General features: G+C 31.9%; 1 protein-coding gene and 1 long non-coding RNA gene across 4 annotated transcripts; both read right to left on the bottom strand.

Moving 5' to 3' along the window:
* Positions 1-4,706: 4,706 nt before the first annotated feature.
* LOC134281807 (uncharacterized) lies at positions 4,707-5,588 on the bottom strand. Its single transcript, XR_009995176.1, has 3 exons — positions 5,329-5,588; positions 4,975-5,048; positions 4,707-4,784 (listed from the first exon to the last, which is right to left on the bottom strand). It is a non-coding gene; the product is annotated as an uncharacterized LOC134281807 (long non-coding RNA).
* A 3,148-nt stretch (positions 5,589-8,736) lies between these two features.
* On the bottom strand, positions 8,737-13,305 carry LOC134281815 (meiosis expressed gene 1 protein homolog). Of its 3 annotated transcripts, none has more exons than XM_062764252.1 (3): positions 13,214-13,305; positions 11,363-11,517; positions 8,737-9,498 (listed from the first exon to the last, which is right to left on the bottom strand). In XM_062764252.1, exons 2-3 carry the CDS (start codon positions 11,486-11,488, stop codon positions 9,370-9,372), a joined length of 255 nt encoding a protein of 84 aa, XP_062620236.1. In that variant the 5' UTR covers positions 11,489-11,517; positions 13,214-13,305; the 3' UTR covers positions 8,737-9,369. The 3 variants fall into 3 exon arrangements, with proteins under 3 accessions (XP_062620236.1, XP_062620237.1, XP_062620235.1); XM_062764253.1 differs by having other exon boundaries at positions 13,167-13,293; XM_062764251.1 differs by lacking the exon at positions 13,214-13,305 and adding an exon at positions 13,005-13,138.
* Positions 13,306-23,740: the final 10,435 nt, after the last annotated feature.

Below are 23,740 nucleotides of genomic sequence, written 5' to 3'. Positions count from 1 at the left end.
CTGGAGTTGTTCAGAATTTTCAATTTTAGGATATTCTTAAACTGAATTGGATTTGTTTACTGTAAAAAAAAAAAAAAAAAAAATGATGATAATATCAAAAAATTTACGTGAAAAATTTGTATGTTGAAATTATTGCACTCTGCAGGGTGTTAAGATATAAAAAAAAAGTGCACTGCTTCTAGCAAACATGGAATTTTTGTACCAATATGTAGCACGAACACAGTTACACTCTTGGGTTGGATTTTTCCTTAATCACTCATACATGTACTTGATGTGGGTTAGGACCATTGCGTTACTATGTTTAGGACTGTACCCAGCCCCCCGCCTTTCTGTTTCAGCTGCAAGTGCCAAAGTGTCCACTACTTGTGATATAAAGTGGGATATAAATATTTTTGTATTGTTGTCTCACGTTACAGTTTAATTCATTAATTATTATAATCATTAGTTAATTAGTGTTCTCTATCTCTGTAGAATGTGTTGCCTCTTTGTAATAAATGTCTACTTAGAGATGTAGGTAATATTATTAAATGTAGAAAAATATGTGTAGTTGTTCATTTAGTTATTACTGGAAGATATCTTTATAACATAGAAATTTGAAATGAAAAAGAAGCTAAGTTTTAAGAGTTTATGTTGGATAGGATTTCTGATGTACATGTGCATTTATGTACAATAATGTCAAAGAAATTTTCCTTTACGATCCAGAACCGTAATTAAACTGCTTGGGTTAGGACTGTAGTTGGGGCAAATTTTAATTCATTTAGCCAAAGCCAATCGATCCCTATCTTTTTTATATGTACATTATTCACTTATGTAGTTGGCATGCACAAACAATACTACCTCTTACCATTTTCAAAAGTTGGGGAAGAAATCTTTACTCTAACAGTGGTTCCTCTAAATTGTGATTTTAGGCTACATTATTCTGTTACCATCATGTTATTTCGGACAAATTTTAGCATAAGGAAAAGTTGAAAAGAATTTCAGTCAATACTATAGATACATGTAGAAACATGTCCCTGAAAAAAAAAGCAATACTCAAAAAAACACGTACATTAATCCACAAACTATGCTTGGTTGATTACAGTCATAGCACAATGTCACAAAATAAAAATTTGAATGCAAAGAGACCCACTGCAGAATAAATTTCCAGTATATATAGATATTACGTATGCTATTTTCAATTCTCACAGGTCACTCAGAGTTGTGTCGCATGTTTCTGATTCTGTTACTAGAAATATGTCCATATACATGCCTTGCCCAGGTTACATGAAAATTTGAATTGGTGATAGAGTTTGACGTAAAATCTTGTCTAAATAGTTTCTTTAAAACGCAATGAACAGTAAAGTCAAGATAAAGATGAAATGCTGTTTTCAATATGTAGGGGGAAAAAATAAATTTACACTATCTGGGGATGCTTCCACAAAAGTACCATGGCTTTGATGTTTTTGAGAAGACTTTTGAAAGATTTTAATCATTTTTTCTATGTATTCCTATGTAAAACTTAATGGCTAATTGTAGCCCCACCCTTCCCTGGGGTCATGATTTTAACGAACTTCAATCTACACTATGTAATAAAGCTTTTATATAAGTTTCATCTTTTCTGTACATGTGGTTCTTGAGAAAAAGATGCCAAAATTTATTATTATTTTTTTTTTACCAATTCTTTTAAATAACCTCCCTTTGAAAGAGGGCAGTGCCGTGTCCTTTCATTTGAACAAACTTGAAACCCCTTCTCCCAAGGATACTTTGTGCCGATCAAGTTTGGTTGAAATTTGTCCAGTGGTTTTTGATCAGGAGAAGAGGTCGAAAATTGGAAAAGTTTATATGAATTTTCAACTCAGGTGAGCTAAAAAGTATTAGAAAACATTATAACGAAACTGTGTTCGTTTTTGAGTTTTGGCACGTTGCACTTTCAGTTTCACTGAAGGTGATGAACCTGAGAGTTTAATATTAAATATTTTGATGATATTGTAATTAAATAAAACTTTTCTTTTTTTAACAGTAAAAAGAAAGGGGTCACGTCTGTGTCTGACTTTGATTCGTTATCTATTGCTGGTCGCAGACTTTCCAACGCGTGATCTGTGGCAAACTCAACCATCCTCCTACAGTAAACGTGATTCTGCGAGACTATGGAACTCAGAGACGAGAACCTTGTACATGTTTTGTATTGCATGCATGTATGTAAACGTATGAAATGTTTGTATATTTAATTTAATAATCATATTTCATTTCAATATTAGATATATATATGTACATTTATGGCCCTCTAGCTGATATTCAGGTAGAATGTGTCGGAAAACGAACTTGACTGAAATTCAATTTTATGTTGTTGTTTTTTAATTATATTAATTCAACTCTTGTTTGAATTTGTGATTCTAAAAAAAGTCCTTGGTGAAATATTTTACTCAAGTACGATATAATTTTTGTGCCCCCTCAAATAAAGATTGGGGGTGAATATGTTTTGTCTTGTCGTCTTTTTGTCTGCGAAAAACTAATAATAATGATGAGGGAAAATTCTAATTAATAGGGCTTTTATATTTCACATGTGCATTCCTAGTGGCCAACTTTTTTCAAAGCCAAGTTACTTTCAATTCCATTTTCCCCCTACATTTCCTTGATATCACTATACTTTGGTTACTATGGTAAAAAGTGGGGGGGGGGGGGGGGGGCAACCATCCTTTCAATGTACAATTACTATAGTAAAGGTATTGTTGGGGGAAAAAGTGGGGGGGGCAGCCCCCCCCCCCGACCCCCCTGTGGCTACGTCCCTGCACTTTGGATTTTGACTTTTTAATAAGAACTTTAACCTCTGCAAAAATTTTTAAAAGGTAATTGCTAGAGCTTTCACATATATTTGTGACTATTTGACCCTGGAGTATATTACCTACTCTTAAAAACTTAAATTTCGCCATATATTTGTACATCTGTTGCTATGGCTTTTATATTTCATATGTTTATTACTAATGTTACAAGTCCTTCCTTGGGATACCAACATTCGTAACATTTAATTTTGACCCTAGAGTTTGATAAACTTTCAGGAAACTTGAACCTTGAATGATTGGTGTAAGTTTTTATTTAACGTTTATTACGTGTGATAAAACGTTCTCTTGAATATTTTTTTTTCTTTTATAAGGGTTTTACCTATTTTTTTTAATATTTTTTTTTACAAACTTTACTTATAACCATAGCAGGAACTTTCAATTGAATTGACTATGTATATCTCTTGTGAAAAGACCTGTCTTTGAACACTAAAGTTAGCTTTGCTTTGGTACTACTGCTGTTAGGGCTTTTATAAGTAATCATAGTGACTTGACCCTTCTTTGGATACGAGAATTTTGACCTCTTGAACTTTAAAAGTTAAAGTTTGACTTGCATCTGAGAAGCCTGAACTGGCAATTTATAGTGTCATACGGGATCAGTGTTTCTTGCACACATTTTGTTTTGACTGAGCTTTTCCTCAATGCCTTCATCGAAGAACTTCCCGGTTGATGTGAGAGGTCCTTATGCAATTTGTCTTTCGTAATAAATCCAACTGGCTTTCTGGTATATGTTGAATATAGAGAGATATATTTGTAAAGAGAACCCAAGGAAACCATGTAGAGGGAAGTGAAGGTTGCATGCATCTTTTCATTAATTTTGCCAAAATATGCTGAGTTTATATGTATTCAAAAGTTATCTTGTTGAACCTCACCCTACCCCGACAAAAAAAGGTAAAAAAGTCTTTGGGCAGTTTGTGGGCCTCTTATTTAAGGAAAGATGTCAAGAGAAGGATTTTGCTAACAAAAATCTGGGGGAGCCCTTCATGTACATTTTAATACAAAATTAAAAGGTCGGAACACACTCCTTGAGCTCCCTCGATTCCCGAAACTCTGTGCCTGTATGTGTACCATCTCCCTATTGGGAGCGGTGCGGACCGAAAACCCCAGCTAGCACAAAAACATTTTAAAAATGTTTTTAAAACATTTTCAAAATGTTGCGAAAACATTTTTAAAAATGTTTTAATCACGTGATTTTGTATGGTTTTTTAAACGTTTTTAAAACATTTTAGTGAAATATTTCAGCAAAATGTTGTCAGAACATTTTCTTAAAATGTTACGAAAACATTTTCAATAATGTTTTAATCATGTGAATTTGTATGGTTTTTTAAACGTTTTTAAAACATTTTAGTGAAATATTTCAGCAAATGTTTTTGGAACATTTTCTTAAAATGTTACGAAAACATTTTTGAACAATGTTGTAATCACGTGATTTTGTATGGTTTTTTTAAATGTTTTTAAAACATTTTACAAAATATTTCAACAAATGTTATCATAACATTGTTATAAAATGTAACAAAAACATTTTCAAAAATGTTTTTTTTCACGTTTAATTTGTTTGGTTTTTAAAACGTTTTCAAAACATTCACGTCAAGGTTACAAAAGTATTTTTACTGAAATTTTACTTTTCTCGTTTAAAAATGATATATTTATATTTTAAAAGAAATAAACACAAATTGTATTTAATTTTTGAACCTTTAATACAAACCCATATTCAATATGTTAATCACATTTAAATTCCATTCTCGGTAAAAGTTTTAATTTATTTTCTTTCAAGTCACCGGTTTTTTTTAAAAGGGTGAAAACGGCGTCTAATCCATTCACTGAATTTTAAAAGAACATGAAGAACAGAATCACAGAAATCCTATGTTCACAGTATAGGTCGAACAGAGCGGCGGATCTATAAGACTTAAAATCACATACACTGAAAAGGCTGATAAGGAATCCGCCCCTCGGAAAGAATAGCACAACCTGTTAAGATAAGGAAAATTGTGTTTGTATTAGGGTTCTACATCTAATGTATCTTAAGATGATTATTGAAAATATACAAAAACTATTTTAAATAATTATATCAAATTTAAGTTATTTCCTCATTTGCATTGAAAAAAGCAGAAAAATAATTACTATGACAATATTAATGAAGAGTAATAGATTTACGTACACCTTTGCCTTCACCAAAGGCGGGTCTTTTGAATGTGGGAATTTGAAAATACGGATGATGCAATCAACACCATGCTGTAAAGAAATTTCATTTTTAAATCAACATATTGTTTGATGATTTTAAAACATTTCACAAAGACAACGAATACTTGAATCAAGGATATAATTGTGTTGACTTAAGAATGAAATATTCAAATCAAATACATGCATGTGTATAACCTTAACGCTTTGTCATTTCGCTTTGTCATTTCTTAATGCTACATACATTTGTACAAAGTTATTGGTCATGCACTGGTAGTATAAAAGTCATTTTTAAATGATCTTTTAAAGTCTTTGATAAAGGAATAATTCTTACCATTCAAAGTTAATAAATCCCGAGGTTATTACTGTGGTTTTATGGTGCAAAGTCTTCTCATTCAAATCGGCACGGAGTAAGCGCGCACATCTTGTTTACCAGAATTCAAAATTTGGCCTAGATAAGCTGCAAACCACTATACTCTGTAACGTGCTGCCCAGCAGGAAAATTGCATAATAGGTTATCATGACACTGAAACTGACCAGTGTGCCAATCCCTATCTAATGCCTCAGAGTAAAATCCTGGGAGTGGATCACAGATTTGATGAAGAACATTTAAAAAAAAAAACAAGAGTTTTATCAAATGCTTATGATTTTTTACATTTATTAATATTTTGAATTTTGTGTTTGCCTATTCTTTCATTTATTGTTTTTTTTTTTATTTGTTTTAATTAAAGGACTTTATATATGTCTGTTTAATCAATAAGCCAAAACTAGAAATCATTATAAAATACCGGAAAAAAATCTTTCAATTTAAAAATTACTACTTAATTCCTCATTTCAACACTATTCTTTCTATATATTCTTTTTTTCTTCATAAACTAAATTTTAGGAAAATCGCAATCATACACTATTTGAATGTTTTAAGAACATTTTGAAAATAACATTAAAAAATGTTGCAGCAATGAAAAATGAAGTCTTTAAAAAAGGAAAACACATTAAATTGAATGTTCTAAAATAATTTTAATTAATTTTAATAATTATTATTCTCACAACATACTCTTAAGTAATAAATGAATTAAATTGTGCCGCAATTACATAAATGTTTCAGAAACATTTTGAATTGTTTCCAAAAAATGTTACAAAAACTGTCAATAAAATGTTTCAATTGTAGTGAAAATAATTATTTAGTTAATGTTTTAAATAAACATTTTCACTGCCTAGGCCGAAAAATATCCGGAATTTAATGTTTATAACTAACAGCGATATTAAGAATGTTTTTAAAATGTTTTTAAAATGTTCCTTACAATTTTTTCAGAAAAGTATAGGCAAATTGTTTCCGTTTTACAGAAAAAGAATGTTTCGTTTCATGTTTTAAGAACGTTTTTAAAACGTTTCATAAGATCTTTAATATTTGGAAGCTATACATACCCTTATAATATTTTTAAGAAAAATGTTCCTTAAATGAATTAAAAATGTTTCAAGAACATTTTGACAACGTTCCTTCCAAATGTTCCAGAAACGTATCCATGCAATGTTTCAGATGTATGAAAAGGGAATGTTTCATTTCATGTTTTTAGAACGTTTTTAAAACGTAATATAAAAATCTTTGATATTTGAAAGCTAAACACACCTTTTGAAACATTTTTAAAACGTTTCAAAAATATTTTAGAAAAATGTTCCAAAAGGATTTAATCATAAGCTTCTTGAAAACATTTAAAAAATGTTTTTAAAATGTTATAAAGAGAAGAGGAAATGTTTTAAAAATGTTTTTAAAATGTTTAGTCTGAAATGTTTCGAAAAAACTTTTTTACAACACCAATAAAATGTTTTGAAAATGTTTTGTGCTACCTGGGACACCTTGGCTAGCGAAGGTGGCATGCATGTGTACATGTATAGTTTAATATGTATTGCTTACTGTATTAGACTTGTTTTCAGATCGAAAATGAAATTCTTGTTTTGCAAAACAATTAAATGTGCATTGTTATTTAATACGATATAAAAACCAATTAAACTTGAAGTACTGATCATCAGTATTCGGTTAAAAAAATCTTCTTTGTTATTATTTCATTAAATTGGCTTATCATAAAAAAAATCCTCTGTATGAAAAAAGTGAAGATGACAAACAGTGATCGATCTGTTAAAAAATCATTACAAACATGTGAAGAAGGCATAAAAAACAGATCCCTGGAAATCTCAGAGGTGGGATCAGGTGGCTTGGAGGGGTAAGCATCCCCAGCTGATTAGTCAGAATTATGTCACAAATCAATCAATTAAGACGTAACATTCCGTAATCATTCAGTTTAAAAACAAAGGTCTAACAATTAGTATGAAACAACACAGTCAAAATACTAACCAGTGATAGGTTATGCAATGTCAGATATCTGTGGCTATATTTTATCAAGAAGGTCGTGAGTTCCAAAACTTAGTACATTGAATACATGTAAATCTCTCTGCCTCTATTTTATTTAGAGCAACATAACTATTCAACTAAGAATTCTTGTACTGCGTTGATTAGACTTGCCTTAAACGGTAACTTAAATTTTGAAGTAGATTTTTACATTGTTGTACAACAGTCCAAAATCAAAAAATCCTATTTCTCTTGGATGGGGGATTTGAATTTAACCAATAAATTTTTGTAATATCGAACACTTAAGGAATAACAGCATTTGACAAAAACTATACAGAAAAATAAAAGTAAATTTACTTTTATTTTTCTGTATAGTTTTTGTCAAATGCTGTTATTCCTTAAGTGTTCGATATTACAAAAATTTATTGGTTGAGGAGGAAACCTGAGCTTCACGTTGCAATTTTTAAAGAAAACACACCATTTTTCGAGACCTCTGACGGAAAAACGGTTTGAGATTATGTTAGAAAATAAAATGATTTTGAAAGGTCATCGTAGGCATATGATTGTAAAAAACTTTAATCACATTTAGTCAGGGCCGACTTGTTATACATAACGTACCTAGTTCTTTACATTTTTATATTAAACTACAGCAAAAGGCTGTATTCCATAACAAGAGGCCCATGAGCCACATCGCTCACCTAAGTAATTTTGTTCATTCTGTAATTTAACAGATTTCCCCCTTGTAATACCTATCTTGACCATGCCCAATCCCCCAGGGTCATGATTCGAGCAATTTAGAATCTACACTACCCCAAGACGTTTCAACATAAGTGTCAGCTTTTCTGGCCCAGTGGTTCTTGAGAAGATTTTTCCTACATACTTCAATGTAAAACTTGGATTCCCTGTTGTGGCCCCGCCCTACCCCCAGTGGTCATGATTTGAACAATTTAGTATCTTCACTACCCCAGGATGCTTCCACATGAGTTTCAGCTTCTCTGGCCCCGTGGTAATTCTTAAGAAGATTTTTAATGACCTCATCCTATTTTTGTATTTTCTTGATTATCTCCCCTTTGAAGGGGACTTGGCCCTTTTTTTTAACAATTTAAACTCCCCTTCACCCACTGACGTTTTGTACCACGTTTTGTCAAAATTGGCCCAGTGGTTTTTGAAAAGTTGAAAATGTAAAAAGTTTACTGATGGAAGGATGACGGACAATGGGTGATCAGAAAAGCTCACTTGAGCTTTCAGCTTAAATGAGCTAAAATCTGGTGGCCCAGTTATGAAAGGAGAATAGAAGGCCCGGTTGTAGCCGTTTTTCATAAGCATCTGTGGTATATAGTATAGCTTTCCAGTATGAACCTGAATGTTTTCCCTCTGGATTAAAGGAAAAATAAAACATTTCTGGTTGTGTCATGCTTTGCATGAATTTAATTAATGATGTAATGATTTATAAATGGTAACAATAATATTCAATGTATTCTTATAATATACATTAATTCAACTGATTTTTTGCTAGCTGTATTCAATAATTTGAGCACTTTCTATAGTTTATCTTCACTCAACTGCATACATGATATTTCTCTCAACTTATTTCTCACCAAGAATGTCTTATGGGGGATGAATAAATAAACAATATTTACAACAACTTAAGAAAGTGTGTCCACAAAATCTATAAATAAGTGTTCACAATAGTGCTTGGTAAAATCACAAAATTGTGACTTTTATTCTGTGTTTGCCAATCAAGGCAAAATACTGGTCCTTTACAATTTCAACTTTAGAAAAAAAAATTATGAAATAGATAAATGATACATGAAAACAATATAAATAGATACAATATGTATGTAAAATTATGATGCCCACATCATGAACTTTGTTGCAATCTGAGATTTATTAAAATAAATTATCCAAACACTCTCACACATAATTCTAAAACTTCAAGCTAAAAAATTGCAAGATTTTACATGCAGACTTGTCTTGTATTTACAAATTATAATTATTGTGTAATACCTAGCTAGAGAGACCAGTCATTAATTAATAAGAGTATAATTTGCACTTGGGTACATCTTTGTCGGGACATTCTCTATTTTTGTTGAAATAATACCAGCATCCGTCTTTACGAATTAACTTCTTTATATATCCATTATGTGGCCATCTTGTAGCCTGTAAGAGAAAATTTCAAGCATTATAAATTTATTACTTTAGAAGTTACTCAGCAAATAAGACTAAAATGCTCACTAAATTAGCAATTACAATTAAAACGCAATTAATTTTTAGCGATATTCAATTTTAGTGATCTCAGCACCCTCACTTAAAACACCAAAATTAATTTAAATCCTCGGTAAAAAGTCTGCTTATACGATAGTTACATGTATTATGAGTGATTTTACCTTTATTTATAAATCTTCTACATTAGAAGAAAAAAAGGCAATAACAAAAATAGAAAATGACCTTCTAAAAGATATATTCTACTGAAATTCAAGGACATAATACATTTTTTTGTTTCTTGACATCTGTTTCTTTTTAATTTAATAAATTAACACCACCTTATAATTAACTACAAATCATCCTTTTTGGTGAGAGTATTTCCCATTTCTACTTTTAAATACATGTACATTCATATAAAATGTATAGCCTCTTCCTTAACTTGGTATTTAAGGTTTAAATGTAGCCCTATCATTAATTATAAATTATTGCCCCCTTCCCCCTTTTTAAGGGGGGACCTATGTCCGAAAAGTCTTTGTGTGAAATTTTCAAAACTTTGACATTTCTTTCCTGACCACTTGCTCTTAATTTTTATGTATTAAAAACAATACCTTTATATGCTTATTTTTACACAGGAGCACGTGCAAAAACAGTGTGAAATGCTAAAAATAGATTATTTTCAGACATTATTGTTCTACCCCAAATATGCGCTAAAAAGAACCAAAAATGTCATATCACATTCAAAATCAACTGGTACTTAATTTATATGACTTGTATCTTTAAAGTGAAGGCAAATTCATTGTAATTCATATCGCATGAAAAATTATAATGGAGCGCAATGTAAATATCACCCCGTTTTTCTTGTCGTATTTTTTATAATTCCGACATGCATAACAGGTAATATCTTCAAAAGTCTTTGTGTGAAAATGTTGTAATTCATATTTTTTGAAAGAAATGATTCATCCCTTTATTTTAACAAAGAAAAAACTATACCTTTATGATAAAATAAACGAGAAATATGACGTTTTCATTTATTTTCGTACTCTTGTGTCATAAATATTGACCTTTCTGCACTAAAAAAAGGTAAGTAAGCACTGTGAAACATCTGAATATAAAACTCTTTTGCGAAAAATGAGTATTTTGTATTGATTAGAAACAATTTAAACAAGTATGATTCTTTTCTTCTTCATTCCAATCATTCAGTTTGTTTCTCCCCCCCCCCCCCTCCATTTCCCCGTCAACAACCAACACCTATTAGAACTTTATACAATAAAATCTACATGTAATATAAATCAATAAGCAAATATAGGTACAAGTACATTTCTTAATTTTTTCTTAGTGTTGTCCAGAAATACAATTAATGGTTAACATAAACACATTTTCTTGATTTTAGCCGCTTTCTTTGCTGAATTTTATCTAATCTTTTTGCACTTACCGGGTATATATCTGCATATCATCGAGGTATTTCACAATGAAATTGTTATGAATTATCAACCAAAGGAAGAGAATTCTAATATTAACAAACTCCATAAATCAAATAAAACTGTTATTAATGATGAATAATTTTTCTTTTTAGTAAATTGCGTACGTTATTGATTATTAACAATGTATTGCCTATATCATACTTGTAAAAGTCAACAGGTAAAAACAAACGTCGCTATTGTGACGTCACATAACGCTGCTTTGACGTAGAACGACATAGGTCCCCCCTTAAGCCTCTACCATAGGGATATCGTCTCATTTACATACAGATATTCCATTTTTGCTCCCTTTTTAAACCTTGCATTGTTTGTTCTTGACTTGCAGTAGAGTTGTTCCCTACCTCTTCTTTTGTACACACAGTGTAGTCCTGGGCGTCCCTGTATCCCGCCAACTGGAATCTGTACGCCTCCTCTACGTCATCACTCCACTCTTTGGCACGCACCATCTTTGTGGGCTGAGCTGACATTTTTATTATCCTAGTACAGACTGACACACCTTGAAAAAAAAAAATCTATACATTAAGAAAATGTCCATTTAAGAAATGAATTTAATAGCTACCCATTTTATACGGTATAAATTAGGTTGGGGCAGTTTACGCTTTATAAACTGCGAATTTATAATTTAATTTTCTTTCATTTGATGTAAGAAAAAAAAAGATGATTGAACCTAACAAAATGGCTTCAATTTGTACAAAATTTGAATGTAACATCAGGCGGATTAATACGTTTTTGACACAAGTCATTGTGACGTAGGCAACCCATTTTATACAACATAAAGTACATTTTTTATCCAATTAAATATACAGCATTACAACCAGGATTAAATTATAAGAAAAATATATAAATCACTAGAACCGAATTAATCTTCTGTTCTTCTACCTACATGTACATGTTCATGATACATGTATGTAAAAGGACAAAAAAATAAAATGAATACATATACCTATCAGTTAACAGTATCCTTCTAAAGTTATTATTCACCAAGGATAAACTTACAAGCCAAAGTAATTGAGTAACCCTAGCTGTTAAGTTTTGACAATTTCCATGACACCTTTAGTGCCTCACTAAAGACAGACTGTAATATTTCACTTCGTTCACAGGGACTTGCTCCCGGCGTGTAATAATTATTTATTAAAAAAATCATATACCGTAATAATAAAACTGTGCAGTTTTATTATTACGGTATATGATTTTTTAATAAATAATTATTACATGCTGGGAGCAAGTTCCTGTGCTTCTTTAATTAAAAAAAAAAACAATTATGGAGTTTGATTATGTTTTAACCTCTCGGGTTTAAGAGCATCAAATGATGGTCCAAGGGAGGAAATTGAGATGTTCATATCACATTCATATGGACTTGTGATCAATGTCTGTAAATTGCTTCAAGTCCCTGTATATAGTTTACCTTAATTATTTACCATGGAAACACCATTTATAGAGGTCTCTGACCATAATGAGCCATAACAAGTCCTGCAACAATTTACCAGGCCACATCCAATATCTTATACGCTAAATAATTTATATATGTGCACAGTATACTAATTTTGGATAGTGGATCGTGGATGAAGCAATGAACTTCAGATGATTTAACTTACTCAATTAAAATTTAAGTAGCAATGTTCATATTTTCAAATGAAGCATTTCTTACGTAAGAATATAATTTTTTTATTTTAGCAAACACCAAATGGAAAGCAAGACTTTGTTTACATATCATCATACACAAATTTATGGCAAAATTTTAATTTAAAAGTTAAATAAGTGTGGTAACAAATAATAGCAATAATATAACACTAACAAAAGTAGCTTCTAAGAATCTTTGGTTTTTTTTTTTAAAATATATATCTTTCAGTTTCAATACACACGATATAGTGGGAAAAAAATAGGCCTAATATGAAGATCGATGACCTAGCTTACATATATTTGAATTTTTTAAGAATCTAAAACAAAGGTAACCATTCATCAAAACACAATTTCACTTTTTACCTGAAGCCATTTTCTCTTATTTGTACACAGATGACAAACAATATATTGGATGATAAAATTATGAATTCCGTAGCCGAGAGGTTAGACACAACAAAACAGGACAAGCAGTCGGCCTCGACAACAAATAACAATTGATACTATAAGATAGCTTATCAAACTTACCGAACAATAAGTACAATCAGTTTAGATGAAAGAAGATCGAGCTTTACCTGAATAAACAAGTCAAATCGCTCCGCTCTACTGGGTTTGAATCACGCTTGTTGACATGTAACCACGCCAACTGCAGAGCCGCATGGAATGTATAGCTTCCTTTTGATTGGTGGATAATTTGGAGAACCCAAGGACGGTAACTCTAAAATTGCGGGAAAAATTCACGTGCTGCAAAATGAGGAGCATCGAAAAGTACCTCTTTCTAAAATGGCTGTATGTATGTAGACAACAGACTATATTGATTTTGTTGTTTTATTAATACACTTTGAATCAAAGCAGAAAGATGGAGGATAAATCATCGATCATACCGATCATACCGTTATTAAGAAATAATAAGCTAACACGGATAGATCATTTTACTAAATAATTGAATTGTAATTTCTTATTTATTCCTCTTCTGAATATTTCGTCTTGCCTTTAATTAATAAGGAGGTTACATGTATGTTTGATTTTTTTATGTACATCTCATCTTTTAAAAAAAAACTGCATAATAATTTGCTTAAGAACTATATATGTCTGGATTGTTTTTGCTTTGTTTTACAGGTCCAGTCCAAAGACTATTTCTACCTACGTAGCTATAAAAAATAAAAGCTACGTAGGTATTTAAACCTACCCAAAGTAGCTATTTTTACCTGCTTTCTGCTTTACTTACATTTTGTGGCCAAACGCAGGAACGGCGCAACATGGTGAGCACTGAATTTCTTGATACAGTCACACTGATGATGGATATATATGACAAAAATTTGGCCAAAAAATGGTCATATATTATCAATTTTGCATAGAAACTAATGTAAAATTTCTGATTCAGGAAATAGTCAATTTTTGGTCAAAATTTTGTCGTATTCATCATTACAGTGACTGTATCAAAAACTAGTTCTAATTGTAACGGGGACCGTTACAGATGTTCCCCAAACGCTCCCCAACTCCCCTTTTGTGCAAATTTCCGTTAAAACTTTTTTCAATATGCTTAGTATCGCAGGATTTCATAAAAGAATTTTAAAAGCTACAATGATATCACTTTTTTGTCATTTAACACATTGTTCGCAAACACACGTGCAAGCACATGCAAGGTGATCATGACATGTTGTCTAAACCATTAACATATCTTTATATTCCAGAAATCAATAAAAAGTCATAAAAATATAAATTTTACCGTTTTTCAAACATATTGTTCATTTTACGCATTGCGTGTGCGCATGTGCATGCAAGCACGTCCTTGCATTCAATTTTGATAGCAATATCATGTAGGAATCCATAATACCTATTTATATTCTAAACTTCATCCTGTTTTGTTGAGAAACAACAAAGATATAGGCATGTAAAGTTTTAGCCAATCAGATTGCGGCACACGTGGATTTATGTGCTTTCATGATAATTATTATATATCATGCGGTAGATCTTCATAATATGTGACCAAATTCAAAATTTCAAAGGATTGTGACGTAAAACAAGAAAGATATTGAGACTTTAGTTTCAGCCAATCAGAGCAAAGCGCACGTGCATGCGCGTAAGATCTTGCAATTTTTGACCATGTCATCTTGCCAATATTACTACTATATTCATGCATTGTGAGTTTCAAAAAATTCCATCCAGAAAGAGAAAAGTTACGGCTTCATCCATTATCTTGGTAATTTCACATGTTGCACGTGTGCGCTCTTGCCAGCACACGCGCATGTACGCGCTTTCATGAAAATCATTATATATCGTGCTGTAGATCTTCATATTGTGTGACTAAGTTCAAAATTTCAAAGGATTATGACGAAAAACAAGAAAGATATTGAGATTTTAGTTTCAGCCAATCAGAGCGAAGCGCACGTGCATGCGCGTGAGATCTTGCTATTTTGACCATGTCAACACGTCCATACTACTAATATATACTTATATTATGAGTACCAAAGCATATAATCAAAAAATAGAAAAGTTACGGCTGTATGTATTATTTTGGTTATTTCACGCGTTGCACGTGCGCGCTCTTGCATGCACGTGCGCGCAAAATGACCTTCGTTCCGCAAATCTACATAACATGCCTACTGACCCTAAAAAGGTTTCACCTAAGTTGGACGTGTAGTTTACAAGATCATTCGCGGAAAAGATTTTCCCAGGAAGAAGAAAAATAATAATAATAATAATAAGAAACAGAGTAAAAACAATATGTTCCCCAACTTCGTTTGGGGAACATAAATATGGTATTCACCATGTTGCGCCATTCAGTCATTTGGCCACAAAATGTAGATAAAACAAAAAGTAGGTAATAATAGCTAGCTACTTTGGGTAGGTTTAAATACCTACGTAGCTATTAATAGCTACATAGGTAGAAATAGTCTTTGGACTGGACCTGTTTTAGTTGTCTTTACCTGTGTACATGTTTTTCTGTCATTCAGTTTCCATAATTTTTTTCTAATAAATAATGTATTTTTTATATATGTACATTGCAATGATTTTTTTTTATTAAGTAGTAATTTCAACTAATTTATATTCTGATTATAATCAGTGGATTTTAAGTTGTTAAACACATAATTACATGTTTTTTTAAAACAATGAGATCCCCTCAATTTAAGAAAAAGTTGCTAATATTACTCTATACAGGTCTGGGCGGCCTCCGTTTTTGGAGGATAGGTAGATTCAGTATGGCAACCAAATTTTTTACCATATATGGAAATTGCAATGCAATGTCGGATAGTTTATCATCTGATTTCAGAGGATAACACAGGTAATTTTCAAACGCCTCGTGCCTACCTTTAATCAAAAAGTGCAAGCACCAGAGTACAATTAATTAAAAGATCAAACATTAAAGTAGGTCTACACTCGCGCTACGTCATTTACGAATAGTAGAACCGGAACCGCGCTTCTTTTTTCCGAGATGTGATTTTTTAACTATATTGGTTTGACTTTTACTTAGCGTCTTAAATATCCGGTAACGATTTTGCTCCAAGTCGCTCGCGTCAACAAACGTACAAACACTGATTCTACTACAGTTTTACGGATAAATTAATTAAAAAGAGAAGGCTGGGAACAACTTTGGGTTGACAGAAAAAATAAGGTAATAAAACGATATTTCTGTGAGTGATGCATGTTCTATATGCCGTGCCGATAACACGGACCACGAACTTGCTACACTGATCAGAACATGTACCCCCCCGGTATGATTTGTATCACACTCTCGCGACTATTGTCGGCGGCCAAGTTGAAGCTATTAGTGATGATTCGGAAGAAAAGTAATGACTACGATTTGACTTAGACAATTTATAAGGTTTACTAATCAAACATTACAAAATTTACTTTGAATCATAATATTGTATAAGACGCACCCCCCCCCCGGCAACCTGCTTACCCACGAATTAATGCAAAATTATCGTTTGAATATAAGTATACGACAAAATTTGATTCACTTACAGCATACTTACTTTCTGTAACAAAATTATCCAGTATGTGAGAACCAGTCAATCACATCCATTTTCATTGTCTCCAATTTACAGACAAGTGTGTTTTAATTTTTTTTTAAAAAGAGTAAAATAAGATAAATGTTAGTGACAGTAGGTATTGGGTGTGCATAATTATTGTTTTAAATATGTACAACTTTGTTTATACAAATATACACTCAAACATTAACAATATTACAGGAAAATACATTACTTCTAGAATAAGAAAATTAGGGGGGTACCTTTAGTGTAGAGCTCATACCACGAAAAGTAATGCGTCAACATATAATTTGTTTAAGCTTAATCTTTTTCTTAAATATTATTTAGTAAAAATAATACAATTTCACGAAGTTTGAGTCCATAATTTTTTTTTTAAATGACCGAGATTGACCTGTGAAGCATATTATCTCATATTAAATTTTAATACGTTAGCCTAACAAAGTGCATCTATTTATAATAATTCATTCAAACAATGATTATATATTGTTGACTAACATATTTCTACTCTCTTTAGGGAATTAAAGTTGAATATTTAGATCTGAATCCATTTAAATACAATAAAATCTAGGATAGGTAAATTTCCAGTATTTTACATTTCGGGGTATATATTCCGATAGCAATAGCGGAGAAGTAAACATGTTGACATATCATTTTTCTTGTATCTATCCATTGCTGAGATGTATGTCTATCTTTTAAAAGCAGATTTTTTAAGATTGAGCCCATTTAGTGCCGAGTATAGAACTACCTTAAACTACCGATTGTATGTGGCGATTTGAGATTCTATGTCTAGAATTTTTACAACATGCTTTCAAAGTTGGCACTACATGTGCTTCATTTCTACTTAATGTTTCTTGTTATTTTGTTTAATTTTTATATTTTTCCCTATCAGGACAAATAAAAAGGCGCTTATAAATGCTCAAACAATACATAAATAACATACTTTCATATTTTCTTTTAATTAAAAATTAGAGAAAAAGGAAACACAAAAGAAAACGTACTGTAAATACAACATAAAATCTGCCTGATAATTTAAGCAAAGATAAAATAAATATTATTTAGAGAAATCAAGGAAAAAAAAAAAAAACACTTTTCAGCTGTGCAGCACCCAAATTCCTAGATGAGGCCTCGACGGGGAGTAGACATCCGCAGTATATATATATTTCCACGGACAACGTAAGTTTCAGTCAGATTAGTTTTGAAGTCAACAACGGGTAGACGTAAGTGAATTTAAGTCAGTCTTAAATGATATGGAGGACGGTCTAACCTTGCTGTAGATGGAGATTGATCCCAATTTATTTTAGGGGTCTTAATATTTCAGTTTATAATTAGATACACGTACAGTCGACACAGAGAGTTCTTTACTTTAAAGATATGTTTTTTGAGCGTGTTGTATTTTAGATACGAATAGTTAACTTATTAAACAGTATAGAAGACTAATACAGAACGGTAAGTACTGTAGTCCCGTGCAGAAGAGCAAACTTCAAAGAAAAACATCTCTATCGTGTCATTAAATGAAATAATAATGAAACTGAACTTTTCAAAAATATGTTGTTTTTTTTCTAACTTTTATAACACATAATTATGATACCTGAAAATGAGCTTGGCTACAATTAATTTTCAGACAGGAAAGGGTTGAAAAATCAGCGTACGGTACATAAACCGAGAAATGCAAGAGTTGCTGTCATGTAATTGTTTGGTTTAGACTGCATTTGGTTTTGAAAAGACCGGTAGGTGGCGACACCTCTATCCTCTGTTTCTAGAGGATAAAATATATCCTCCAAAAACAGAGGCCGCCTAGACCTGCTATAGGGGAAAGTGTTGATATTTCTGACACTTCAGTATGCCTATAAGATGAATTAAAGAATTGAGTTCTAGCTGATGAATGAGTGACTTGTAGAATGGATCTGTGGTATTAATATCCCCTTGCAACAGAGTCCAGGAGAATATTGTGTGTATTCGTTTGGGTGAGTGGGTACATGTTTTAAAGTGAGTTGATTCTGTGCAAAACAAAGTGACATATAATTTGCACTAGGATCATTGTTAGGATTCAGTGTTGAATTCTGCTTTGATATAGATCATGCTCTTTGCCGGGGGGTGGGTGGGGGGGATGCTCTGCCTTGCTGTGCCCTTGTTCAAGCCTAGCTGCTGTAGCAGGAGCCAAGAGTTTAGATTGTTTCTGATGTGATCTGTCAAATTGAAGGTAAATTTATTGCCATAATAGCCCTCTGACTTTATCTTTCACCTTTGTAATGGGATCAATGATAGTGCTAACTTAATAGCAATTTAATTTTTTTTAGCATGTCTTGGAAAATCTCACCATTTTTCAATGCCTTTGATTGTTTATATTAAATTATAAGAATATTTAGAATATTTTGTCAATAGTAAACAAAATCATGGTGCTTTAACATCATGCTTTGCAACTTGATGAATGTATTTTTAGATTTCTGTTAATTCGATCATTTTCTTTTCTCTGTCTATTTTTGAGGGAGGAGGGGGTTGGAATAGTCATATTTATGCTGTATACACCATTCAGAATTTTTTTTTTATTGCATGAATTTGCCAATTTAATACATCATGAAAATTTTAAAACTAATATGTATTTTAATTTTAATGAAAGCAGTATCTGTAGTATTCTGTGCTGCATTTCATTGTGCATGGTTTATAATTTTATGTTGAAAAAGTATTAGTATAGTGAAAAATTACATGTCATGCCTTTCATTTTAATTTGTGTATCGTGATTGACTGATAAAAGAAGTACATGCGGGCTTCATCCTCCAGCTGATTGCATTAAGAACCCTTTGGTGACAAATCCTAACGAGGTCTTAGCTGCCATAATCTTGTTGGTGGTGCAGGATGGGAATTACCAGGATTCAATCAAAGAAGATAACTGACATGTTTCCTAATTAAGCAATAAATTCAAGCACTGGTTTCAGTTCAGTATCTGTAGCTAAAGATCACCATTAATTTATTTTAATTAACTTAATCCATTCTCCCTTCGAAATCTGATTTCTGAGGTTTCAAGTTTTGTGTAAATATCAGAATCACTATGACTTTGAGTTGTAGGAAAAAATTCATTAATATGTGATATGTGAATTAAAATTTTTTTCTCTGTCAAAATATATACTCATTGATATCTAACATATATACTACCGGTATACATGCATGCATGTACATGTATGTCATTAATGTTACTTTACACACACCTATTGTTTCACCAAAAAATATACTGAAGGTAATAAAGTTAAACATGATTATAAACATGATGAAAAGGGGGCAAAAATCAGGCTTAAATTGCCCTCTTACTTTGTCAATGATTTTAACATTTATTTTTATAAGTTTTGAAGCAACATAATGTTAAATTTTCCTATGAGCTACTATGATAAGAATTTTTCCTCCCTTGATGTGATTCAGGATAAGTTAAATTCCCTAATAGTGGTAAAGCTGATTAATTTAGGCAACCTTAAAAATTCTCAATATTTTATGAGGAGCCTTGAAACGAGCCCCAGAATGCGAGTTATTTAATGGCTGAGTGTCAGCTGACCAATATAATCGGAGTTACAAATGTGAAAATGATAAGGAACTGATGAGGAAGATTAACGGACTAATTATTAAACAAACAGATGTGGAATGTTTATAGAGTTGGTCAGTTTATATCCCAGGTGTGAGTCAGAAAGAGGGGCGAGCGGCCTTAATTGTTGTTTCATATTATATTTATCTGAAGATTGAATAGATAAATTTTTATTGATGGTTTTCTGTATCTTATCTGTTTCAGTTGGCAAAATGAAGAATTGGGCTCATTAAACTCCATCCATGGACAGAAATTTCAAAGGTAAGAAATAGTGAGTAGTTTTCCTGCATACCCAAGATGACTTACATCTCCCACTGCAATATAGCAGTGATAAGAATAAACTATACATGTCAGTCTCTATTGGTGTACAGACTTAGCAAACAAATTGGATAAGCTTGTTAACATCTACATTGCTATTTGTATCCATGCATGACCGTCACTTTCTATAAAGACTGACTGCAGATGTTTTGTCCTGAAAGAATAAAGTACATGTATACACAATTCCTACAAGATATAATGAATAACTGCAGTTTGATTGTTACTAGTGCACACTTAATATAATGATTTTATGATATACTTCAACTGTTGTATCTTGAACATTGATATTTTGAATACCATGCATTTGGATATACGTCAGTGTGATTTGGAAATCCAGGCTATAAATAAATCTTAAAGTGTTTTATCTCAAATTTGTATAATTGTAGATTAATAAGGTTTAACTGCATGTACATATCTGTGGTATTTACATGAAGAACATTTATTTGCTTCTTGCAGTATTTTCCAACTTTGCTGAATCACTTGAATGCTCAACAGCAAATGCCAATATTGCTAGTTGGAGACGGTCCATCTTTCTGCCTACAAGTGTAACCTTGCCCATTTTATGAAAATTAAGAGATGGAGAAATTATGAAAGATCAATCAAGGTAAAAGTTGATTATGGATTTTATCCTTTCTCATAGTACTGTACGTGTACATAATTGACGTATTCAAAATTTAGCGCAATCACTTGATATGTAGTTGTTGGTGTATTCATGAATTAGCTCTATAAATGTCTGTACTGTGTATTATATTTATTAATGATTTTTTTTTTAAAGAAATATTCATGAATTAGCGCATTGTTGATCAAGCAAATCCTGCTAAAATATGATGCCCACTTTTTTAAGTACAATACAGTATATTGTCAACAGAGGGACTTTCCTTTTTGACAGTACTGTGCAGATTTTTAACTCATCAACTTTATATGATTGTTATCACAGCTGACAAGAATCTTAATTAACAATGCAGTAAGTTATGAAAAGATAAACATACACATGTATAGATCTAACAGATAGTGTCACCAGCCCAGATTCCTATAGTGATATCACAGTGTGTCTAATCACTTGGAGACTTTAGTAACAGCACAGTGTGATCAATCATGGCTGCTTCATCGTCATCAGATTGCATGTCGACTGTAGATATGCATGATCAAAAACAGAGATTGAAACTGACATTATAGTGTGGCCAATCATGGCTAAACATGCCACTTTTTTCAGCCAGTATGACAAAAAGCATGGTAGTGTAGAAGTTTGAGCAGTCACATTTACATACATGAATTGTCTTTAACAAAGGATGATGTGACATAACTGCTATCTGGGGCCCCTTTTTCCACGACGAATTATATTTAATCTACAACGATGTAGGTAGTTTTCAAACATGAGTGAAGAAATACGACGCATTTTGAATAGTTTCAATAGTTCAGACACATTTTAGTTATAAGGAATACTGCATTATCTTTAATTTTTTAGACCCTATCAAAGCTAAATTCGGCCAGGTTTGTGAGAATATTTTCTTTTATGGCAAGAGAATGGGCGGGTCTTAGTACAATAGAGGGATATGCGTGTCCGAGAAGACCTTATATGGCTATTGTTATTATTTCACACTTAGTCATTGTCCAGTCCAATGACAGAACAACAAAACATGCTGGTCTACTACGTGTACATTTTATCGCAGACACGTGGTTTCTACATTTCAAACTTTTATAATGGTCAGCCAATGCTGTTTATACTTAATAATACGCATGGATTTTCAGCATTTATGGTTTTTAGGACAAGAAATGCAAATGAAACTTGTATTCACCGATACTCGGGAATACGTGTAGACCTAGCGATTTGCTCACTAAACACGCTACAAAACTTTAAACTAATGTATATCATGTATATTCTATCAATTGTTTGTAACTGTATATCAATTTTACAGAGGTCTCCGAAATGGTACGTATGTAGATCCGTGTCTAATCTGTGACTCAAATGCATAAAAAAATATCGGAAAGCAGTAAAATTCCAAGCATGTTTCCATAGTATTTTTGTGGTACTCACTCGTAACGAATTTCATTTAGCTGATTGGTCAGTTAGAAAGTATCGCCTGTGCCTCGATTAGCATATGAATTCATTCTCACGTCAGAAAATCTAGTTCCGTCGACCTGTTTATAATGGGAAAGGCAAACTAGATTTTACAATTTTTTTTAAAACAGCATGTGAGCGCAGTTAGGTACAATTTTCTCCTTTCACATATAGGTAGATTTCAATAAAATACAGTGACCAGCCAAAGGAGAAAATTGTACCTAAATGCGCTCGTATATTTTAAGGGCTTCAAAGAGTGGGGCGGGGTTAAAATGCAATGGGAATTGAATGTAAACATGATACCCCTACCCCAATAAAAGATCTATATCTTTCAAATCACGTTTCTATTTTTGTTAAAAATAGTATTCTATAAAGGTACACATATCAGTGATTAGTTACTTACAAAAATTTGAGTAAAATTTAGACATTTAATTTTTTGTCAGTATACGAGGGGCCGCAAGTCACCTCATCCTTTGATACACAATGCTTGTATGTCTATCCTCCTTCTGGTATTTAGTCAAAGATTTATCTCTCAAACTTTCAATTTTAATTACTGTAAAATTATGAATGTATAAAATATTCTTTAAAAAGTTAAAAATTTATTAAAAAAAAAATACATGGGACTTTTATTTAACCTTTATTTTGTCCTTTTTCAGCTTGACATACACTGTACTTACTGCACCTTAATTCATGCAGATTGAAGAAGTAATGTTGTCATGTTTGTGTCTTCATCACAGTTTGCATTGGCTTTTTACAACAAGGTAAGTGTCATTCTTCTGTTGCTTTAGATTAGTGATGACATGTAAAAAAAAAAGAGTATTTTATCTATGCATATACATGTACACTGTTATATATGCTTCAACTCTGTTCAGATTCATTCCTCCAAGAAGGGGATTAGATATTTAACTATCCTTAATACATGTATCAGAGACAGAAGATCATCTATCTGTCTGTAAACAATCTTCTTCCACAGGTGTGGCCAAGTTAATAAAAAACTTGTTTTAAGGCTTTAGGCTATACACACTTATTTTCATTAATGGTAGTATATATTGAGTTTGGATTTAGATGAACAGTGTTGCCATGGTTACTAAATTTAGGAAAATATGATAGTGTGCCTCTCTTTTTAAGTATTCAAGTGCTGCATGCTTTCACATTTTTGGTA

This window comes from Saccostrea cucullata, unplaced genomic scaffold (genome assembly GCF_032062105.1).
Source record: "Saccostrea cucullata isolate Sc308-1 unplaced genomic scaffold, CSIRO_AGI_Scuc_v1 ctg2305, whole genome shotgun sequence".
NCBI classification, from domain to species: domain Eukaryota; kingdom Metazoa; phylum Mollusca; class Bivalvia; order Ostreida; family Ostreidae; genus Saccostrea; species Saccostrea cuccullata.
Note: the sequence above shows the minus strand (reverse complement) of the source record. Positions and strands in the feature narration are given on the sequence as shown.